The sequence below is a fragment of the Magnolia sinica genome, chromosome 9, assembly GCF_029962835.1.
Source record: "Magnolia sinica isolate HGM2019 chromosome 9, MsV1, whole genome shotgun sequence".
Lineage (NCBI taxonomy): Eukaryota > Viridiplantae > Streptophyta > Magnoliopsida > Magnoliales > Magnoliaceae > Magnolia > Magnolia sinica.
Genome location: NC_080581.1, coordinates 90,267,126 through 90,276,357, shown reverse-complemented (window position 1 = coordinate 90,276,357; position 9,232 = coordinate 90,267,126). Strand labels below are relative to the sequence as shown.

The 9,232-nt window shown below is 37.8% G+C and overlaps 1 protein-coding gene across 1 annotated transcript; it reads right to left on the bottom strand.

Annotated features, from left to right (window-relative positions):
* Positions 1 to 230: 230 nt before the first annotated feature.
* LOC131256048 (ubiquitin-conjugating enzyme E2 28-like) lies at positions 231 to 8,378 on the bottom strand. The gene is made up of 5 exons (XM_058257060.1): positions 8,216 to 8,378; positions 4,895 to 5,005; positions 3,529 to 3,656; positions 1,800 to 1,904; positions 231 to 566 (listed from the first exon to the last, which is right to left on the bottom strand). Exons 2-5 carry the CDS (start codon positions 4,962 to 4,964, stop codon positions 423 to 425), a joined length of 447 nt encoding a protein of 148 aa, XP_058113043.1. The 5' UTR covers positions 4,965 to 5,005; positions 8,216 to 8,378; the 3' UTR covers positions 231 to 422.
* Between the last annotated feature and the right edge of the window lie 854 nt (positions 8,379 to 9,232).

The following is a 9,232-nucleotide window of genomic DNA, read 5'->3' as shown; positions in this document are numbered from 1 at the left end:
GCACTCAGCTATTATGGCATCATAAAATAAGTTTATTGTGTCTTGAAACAGCATCTGAGAAAATACATGGATGCCTAGAACAAAGTGGAACCCAATTGACCACACCAGAAACTGCTGCCATCAGAAGGCAGCAGCAGAAGTAGATAATGATGCATTTGGGTCAACTAGACAGCACCATGGACAAATTAACAAAAAAAAAATAATCTACAGCAACTTAGCACCTGACTTCAGACTCTCATCTATAGTTTTTTATTTCAATGTAACTCAAAAGAAGAAACACAAACAGAGTCCTTACACACCCTTTTGGAGAATTACCTATCTATTGTTCTTTTTCTTATTTACTGATTTGGTAGGATATGATATGCAGATATATATATCCTTGTCGACAGAGGGGGAGAGACAGAAAGTGTCCTAGAAATCATCTAACCCATGGCATATTTCTGGGTCCAGGATCGTGCAGTGGACTCATACTTAGCCCTGTCAGTCTTGTACATATGAGCAATCTCTGGCACCAAAGGATCATCTGGGTTAGGATCTGTTAGCAGTGAGCAGATTGACAACAGAACCTGCACCCACAAAACAAAACAAAAAAAAAAAAAAAAAAAAAAAAGAGGAAAAGGGGAAGGCTAAGTTAATGGAGGAATCTCAAACAGCAGCATTATAGCCATTATAGCATGAAGGTTGCAAATGGCATTACTAAAAGAAAGGAAACCTTGCATGGTGGTATAGGTACAACCCATCCTTTATTCTAATTGTTTTTCCCCTTTTATAGTTTCTTGCACTGGGATTCAGTCCTCAATTGGTGTGACACCACTGGATTTGCAATGAAGTGCTGCTTATCTATCATTTTGAAGGATTCTAATTTATTGCTGAAATTTGGATTGGCTAGAGTACAATTGTGGCACACCTTGGAGAAGACTAGGATCTATACTTTGGTATTTGTTTTCAGATTTTTTAAAATTAGAACCTCTATGTTGGTATTTATTTTCAGATTCAGTTCAATTTGGGTCTAATTCTTCAACTTGCTGCACCGTGATCTATAATCAGTTACCAGCTCCCACATAAGCACCTAATGTATCCACAACTCCCAAGGAAATGGAAACTTCTCGCTGCTTTCTTTGTTTATCAAAGTGACACACAGAAGTTGATACCGTAGTTACAATATCATCTTCTTAGCCTTCCTCCCAAAAAAATTTGGGGCTGGCTTTTAAATGGTAGATTTGCAAAGGTTCCACCCAATCCCTCTCTTTTAGCTCGGCTCTCAGAACTGACCATGGCACATGCTCACACCGACACCATTCACAAGCAAATTACAGTCCCACCTGGTAATCTGGTATTGATTCCCAATACCAACTATAAAATGCACACACCAAAGGGCAAGCAAAGCATGGTAGGGTGATGGAGGGGTAGTTGCCAGGCAACTACATGGTAATCTGGTATTGATTCCCAATAACAACTATTACATGCACACATCAAAGGGCGAGCAAGCATGGTAAGGCCATGGAGGGCAGTTGACAGGCAAACCGCTAGGTACAAAGCACCTTGACAGGTGAAACATCATGCCAACACAAAATAGCAGCGAACCCATTGATGTGTGATTGTCGAATAGGACTCACATGCCGACATGGTCAGTCACCAGGCCATACCTTAGAACCACTGCAGTGCCATAAGAATTACCTTGAGCCAGGTAATAGCATTATCAATGATTGAAACGTTGGATATTTCTTAACCATGCAAAATGAGTATGCTACAAACAAGGAGACCTGTAAAGAAGCACGGCAGATTAAGAACTGAGTCACCTTGGAGATTGTGAGAGCAGGGCTCCACTGCTCCTTCAGAATGTCGAGGCAGATGCTACCATTACTGTTGATGTTTGGATGGAAAACTTTTGTACGGAAGGCAACCTGAACATTGGATAGATTCAATCTTCTTGCTTAGTTTCTCAAAAATGAAAATAGGAAACTGACAAAATCTCATTGTCACATTCGTCTTCCTCAAGATGATAGATCAAATTGCAGGTTAAAGAACTTTTACCACTGCATAAACTACAATAATAATAATATTTTTTTAAAAAAAAAAAGACATTTGACATCAGCAGCAACAACTTCATGGAAGGTGAGTAACAAGGACAATATCCTTTCAAGATATAAATAATAAGAGGCAACGACAAATAGAGCAGGACTCTTTTTTTTGGCTAGCACAGTAGTACACACACCCCACTGTTAGCCACAACAACAAATAGAGCAGGACTAGCAACACCCAATTTGACTTATATCATCCACCATGGAATAATATCTCAATGGAGTAAGCTAAAGGAGAAAGACCATTTATTTCAGTAAAGAAACTTCCACTTCATCCTGAATAAATAAACCAACCGATCCAAAATAAATATATTCTACGTTTTTTTTTTTCTGCCAAGATCTGGATGTCAGTACATGCCAAAATTGTCTCCTAGTTAAAACTTCAAATGTTACAAATATTCCTGATTTCAAAGTTTCCTTAAGCATATAACCTTTTCCTATCCCCTAAACTTCAAAACCCACCTTTTTTTCATTCAAGGTCAATTAGCTGGATTCCCCTTCATCTTTAAAGTTTAAATAAAACAGTGGATATCGTACCGAATAAATATTTGACAAAATGGAAAAATTCCCTCCTAGTGTGTCTAACCAAGTTTCTTATTCTGTACATAGCATTGTGAGACTCTGTTTTCTATAGGTTGATGGTCCCTGTATCTTCCCTTGCTCTCTAATGTCTGTTGGAATCTCATGGTGGTTCACCTGATCATGGTTGATGGGAGTCGGGTTGGTCCTTCGTCCTATTGACAGTCAGTCCATTATGGATGCCCTAAAACAACGGTCTGCCCCATATACATGTGCATTAAAATATGCAAGGCATTTTCTGGTTTAATAATAATATTATTTTTCTGCAACTGTTTGTTGGTTCAACTCATAACATGCTTGGCTTCACCAATTTCCCTATTCCATTTTTTTTTTATGTAGGACTTGTTGATTTTAAACAACCTACTTAGTTGACTATTACATAGCGCCTTTCAGAGTTTCATGCTATCATTGCCGGCCCCAAGCCTGTGTAAAGGAGGGTTGTGTCAGGTTGGCAGCCGGCGTGTAACATTTGGCAAAATTTTTATCATGAATCCTGACAATATGACACTTCAAAGAATGGCAGGAATGTGTATCTAAATCCAATTAGTTGCAATAAGGCTTTGATGATGATCATCATCAAGTGATCAAATCATTTTCAAGCAGAAGAACAACGCTAGGAAAGGCGATCTCTTGAAAAATAAAAAAGAAACAAATAAAACAAAATAGTGCACTCCTGAACTCTGATAAGTCCTCAACCAATTTACAGAGTTATAACATATCTCTGAATGTTGACTTTTCAGAAAGTTGCCAAAAGTCAATATCTGCAAATTATTCTTCTGTGTCCTCACTATTCTTTCTATTTACACAATTCAAATTAAAAGAAAAGGTCCCCAACTGCTCTTTAAAAGGAGAGATCAGCAGTAGTCACCTTGGGAGGCTTGAAGGGATAATCCGGTGGGAAGTGAATGGTTACAAGAAATACACCGCCTGCAAAGGGGCTGTCTGCTGGTCCCATAATCGTCGCTTGCCAGTGAAACATGTCATCAGCAACAGGTCCTATAATCAGGGAAAATACAAATTTAGTGACCCGCAATATTGACCATTCCCACATAAATAGATAACCAACATGAAACAACAATCTAGCTAGGACAACTATGGTGAGTTTTTCCTTCTTCTATTTTTCAGTATCCCACAAAAAAATGTCAAAGATTTGTTACCAGAAGAGGGAACAAATTTCTCCTTCTAAGAGGATCATCATTGGCGGGCATTGCAAGTTAAGAGGTTAGGAGCAACTGGGTTCAGTAAATAGAAAGAGGAATATGTATAGTGGCATTGCAGCAGCATTCAAGGCAACTAGGTAGAACCATGTAAGGTATCTACATCTTTTGTTAGAGAGAGAGAGAGTGCTTCAATTTTGTAAAAAGATGGCAAAAGCCCAAAGCAAACCATACTATTGACAGAACATGTAAGATCTATTTCTTTTGTTTTTGAGAGAGAGAGAGCTTCAATTTTGTTAAAAGATAGCAAAAGCCAAAAGCAAAACAACAGAAAGCTAACAACAAGACCAGTAATGGGGCATTGCGGAGAATCAGATACAAAGCCGAATGCACCCCCATTGACAATCAGATAGCCCTAGAGAACTCCCAGAGAAAACATCAAGAGATGGAACATGTGATATCCGCTCCACTATACAAGAAACATATGGGATGAAAATGGAAAAGAAATTCAATCTATAAAGATAAAACCTCCAGAAAAGAATAAAACAATATATACCCAGTAGAGAATGCTTACAAACACATGATGTCAAGCCATCAAAGTATGCATGTTTTACAGAATCTGCCCATCTCATACATACTTTCCTTTTTTGAAGGGTGACAAAAAGCCTCATTAAACCAAATAAAAAGAGATACACCTAAAGAAGCAGGGGAAGGGATGCCGAGAAACCATCCCCTCAACCCACCACCCCACCCAGTACATCAACAAACACCAATCACCAATGAGGTATTTCATATGCACTTTGATGCTTTTCAACATGTGTACAAACCATAATACCATGTCATAAATATTTTATAGCTAAAGATTAAATATAACAAAACAGAAATTGAATGTCGCCACACTGGAAATGGACAAAGTAGATAGCAAAGTTAGATTTGTCCATTGTAAAAAGAAACTATTTGAACCAGAAGCAATGAACCAATGCAAGAGTGACTAGGAAATGAGATAATGCCATTTTTCTGGAGGACAAAAACCAACACATCAGAAAAAAAAAAAAAAAGAAGAGGAATGGAGCAAACCAGCGCTGCAGGATGTAGGAGGGTCCTTCTGCAAGTCTTTCAACTCCTTCGTAATCCGTTTTGAGGCCATCAGGGACTAAGAGAAATAAAGCTTAATCTTTTGGAAGATCCCTGTCAAAAGGCAAACTTAAAATATAAGTTCATAACACCAGGAAACAAATAAACTTGAGCTCGAAAACAAAAAACAAAAAATCAACTACAAATGATACCATTAACAACAAACTAAAACCTATAAAGAATGGCATGGTAATGGCAAAGGAAAAACAATTTACAGTACTCCGCAAGAAAAAAACTAGGGGAAAAAAGGTAATTTCTATGACAACTTCAAGGAGGTGATCCTTGTTACATAATGCCACTTAGAGGAAGCAATATACTAGCATGAGGGCACAACAGCACATTTATTAACTCAGGAATACCTAGAGCTGCTACTTGTAAGTCCTAAGTAATGTCAAACCAAAAACAAGTGGAACATTTAACCTTTGATAAATGCTAAGGCAGTTCACATTAGGAGAACCGGAGGAACAATTTCCAACATATGCAGACTTGGGACTTCCATTAAAAAAGAAAGAAAAGAAAAAAGAAAAAATGAAGAAAAATAAAGAAAGAAAAGGAAAAAAAAAAAAGAAAGATAGAAGGAAAAAAGAAAAAAAAAAAAAGAAGAAGAAAGAAAGCATGTGCAAACTCAAATACAGGTGAGAAGCACGCCATTCATCAGGTCACACCACCGTGAACATGCCCTAGCACCAAAAATATGCACAACCAGTTATCAAGGAGGCCGACATGCCCTGCAGAAAAAAAATTAGGCCGGTTCACTCATCAAGTGACCCACACGTTCTTAGAGAATTTATTGTTAGAGAAGTTTACCAAATACCAATTCCATGTATTAAACTAAAACATGTTGGCCAACTGGCCAATTTGATGACTGGCCCTGACTTTTTTTGGGCCAGTTCAAGTACATGGTAGCCCCACCTGATGAATGCCCGGATAATGCAGCACATCAGCAGCGAATCTCCTCTTCAATCTTTCACCGTGCAACGGCAATGTAATTTTCCATTTATTGGAGCAGGCATTTCAAAAAGTAGTCCTGGGTCGACTTGGACTAACATGACAACCTGAACAAACTAGACGCCACATGCTACACAAAAATGATTTGGGAGGATTGGGGGAAAAAAGGGAACTCCCTAATTAAGCCATTAGAATTTTTCCTTCATACTTGTAAGGAAATATAGAAGAACGGCAGGACAAGATTTGTGTAGCTGATCCCAAGTAGTTGGGAAAAGGCGAGGATGATAATGATGACGACTCATAAGGATATATGGGAATTAACACTATTCAAAAGTAAAGGATACATAGGAATTATTAAGTGGAAAGCTATACTGATTACTATGAAAAAGATAAGAACTAGGGGCTGTCAATGGGTACCTGGGCCCACATGCACCAACTTTAGATCAATCTGAGAATATGGCCAGGTCAGGGACATGGTAAATTTAATAATGGATATCATATAATATTAGATATCGTACATATCTAATATATATTTATTGTAACAAACACAGCTTGAATGCAGAACAAAAGATTAAATAACATAAGTGATTGGGGCAGAACCCATTTCCCTTCCATGACTCCATCGTATAGAGATCTCCTAACCCTATAAAAATTAAATGGTCAATATAAAAACCCTTTAGGAAGAATCACCAAAATTATAGCTCTAGCTTCAACCCGTGATCCCAACAAGGAGCAACGAGTACAAGAATCACCAAAACTATAGCCTTAGCCCTCAATAGCAACGACCTAACGACAGATAATCCAAGACAAGATCTTGACAAGAACACAGGAGATGAAAACATGGAATGGGGAACAATAATATGGTAGAGCGATCTCGCAGCAGGGTGATGCATTGATAGGAGCCTTCCATACAGTGGTAACCATCATGAAGGCCCATGTTTCCAAAACATCGCATATTAGGCAATCTTCACGATCACTTTTAATCACTTCCCCATATTGAATGCTGACCTGTAAGAATTTGTGTTAACTACCATCTCCTTGATGCTTACTGATTAGATAGCTGGGATCATCTGATGTGCACTGCCAAGTGCCCAATGACGATTGGGTTAGCTTACCATTTGGGCCAACGCCATATCATAATGGGCCCACCCAAATGAATGTCTAAGATTTGGCACACGTATGCCATCTTGGTACAGGTGACAAGATTTACCTATTCAAACTCTCTCCTGTGAATTCCAACAACAGGATTTCTAGCAATTCTTTGATTCTCAGGTTCCTACCAACTCTTTCCCAATAACCAAACACAATTTCTAAAAATCCTTAGGGGTCGTTTGGATAGTGGTAAATGTTTTACGTTGTAAATGATTTACTAGTAAATCACCTGTTTGGCTATAAGTTGTAAATGATTTACTAGTAAATCACCTGTTTGGCTATAAGTTGTAAATGATTTACTAGTAAATCACCTGTTTGACTTTAAGTTGATTTACAGTGTTTGGATAGCCTGTAAATGGTAAATGAAATCTGCTTTATAGGCTTCCATTCAAAAAAATAAAGCCGTTGTCATCTCCTCATTTACTAGTAAATGAAAACTCACTTTTTTGCTGGTAAATGAGAAGGTGGCTTCGCTAGTGAATCGTTTACAAGTAGTAAATGATTTACTAGAAAATTAGAGCATCCAAACACAAGTAGTAAATGATTTACTAGTAAATCAAATACTTGCCACATTTGCCACCGTCCAAACGGCCCCTTAGAATGGCTTTCCCAGTACCCAAACACAACAAACATAATCTTTCTCAGAGAATCTGTTTTCAGTAAACACTTTCTTCCCTCAAGTTTTCCAAGCATCCAAAAAATCAAAGCAAAAAATGAATAAAATCCAAATCGCCATCAAATCCTAGAAAACGAGAAAAGATGAATAAATGAACATCAAAACCTCCAAATCGATCATCAGAACACCAGAAATCGAGAAAAGAGATAGACAGAGAGAGAGAAGAACATCGAAACCTCCAAATCGGTCATTAAAACTCAAGAAATCCAAAATAAAAAATGAAGAAACAAATACCAAAACCTCCAGATCGGCCGTCAAAACACTAGAAATCAAGAAAACATGAACAAATGAACATCGAATCCTCCAAATCACCAATCAAAACCCTACAGATCTAGAAAATATGACCAAACAAACATCAGATCCACCAAATCAGCCATCAAAACCCTACAAATCGAGAATATACGAGGAAAGGAACATCAATCTCACCAAATCGACGATCAATCCCAACAAAACCCTAGAAATCGAAGGCGAAAGAGAGAGAATCTGACCTTTTCGGAGACGGAAAAGCGATGGTTTTTTTTTTTTTTCCTTCGCTAGGGTTTCTTCTGATGCAGGGAATCTCGTGCGAACTTCTCTCGTTTTTCTGTTCTGAGAATCGTCTGTGCGCTGTTTCTTATTGGCCGCGCGGACGATTTATTCTCCTTTACGAGTTCGTTTTCTGTCCGTCGCAACTGACGTCTAGCATGTGTCGACACTTACTGTGGGCCACATGCTGAGATGATCCGTTATTTGAACGGTCAATGTATCACTATCATAAACAAGATATTTTCATATAGTCGAGCTTGAATAATGATCTTAACCATTGATTTTTAAAGTTAAATTAGAGCCATTGAAAATTTTCTTTACGTTATTCTATATCTACCTACAGATAATGATGCCCTCATTTAACTGAGATTCACTACATGCATTGGTTCAATAAAATGGACGGTTACGATTATCTTGAAAATCAGCATGTGGGCCCAATAGTGGACGGTGGATCTGAGTTTCAACAGAGGCAAAGCGGACTATCATGCTTTCACAAGTTGCTTCCATGCTGAAGCGGTTCGGTCAAGCCGGATATCACAGAGCTCTGTTAAGCAGCGACCGTGGGGCCCACCTTGATGTATATATTGTATATCCATTCCGTCCACACATTTTAAAATATTATTTGAATCTATGTATAAAAAAATTAAATAGATCCAAATCTTAGATGGACCATCAAATGGGAAAAAGTAGTGATTGACAGTTAAAAACCTCTTGTAGATCTCAAACATTTTTTTTGTAAATATTATGTTTCTTTTTCCCTTCATCCATATATTTTTTACATTATCAACAGATTGATGGAAAATAAACATTACTGTGGGCCCTATAAAGTGTTTAGTGGTAAGTGTTCAGTCAACGCTCTTTTCCTTTGGTGCGGTCCATTTTGAATTTTTATATCCTTTATTTTTTTAACCATGCTTTAAAATTATATATTAAAACGGATGGACGGTGTGGATATAAAATAAATATATTACAGTAGGCTC

Coding starts and splice junctions, on each gene's coding strand:
- LOC131256048 (XM_058257060.1), bottom strand. CDS start 4,964: ATGGCCTCAAAACGGATTACGAAGGAGTTGAAAGACTTGCAGAAGGAC. Junction 3,657..4,894: donor TCCTACATCCTGCAGCGCTG/GTTTGCTCCATT, acceptor CCCTGATTATAG/GACCTGTTGCTGATGACATG. Junction 567..1,799: donor CTGCTCTCACAATCTCCAAG/GTGACTCAGTTC, acceptor TTGTGGGTGCAG/GTTCTGTTGTCAATCTGCTC.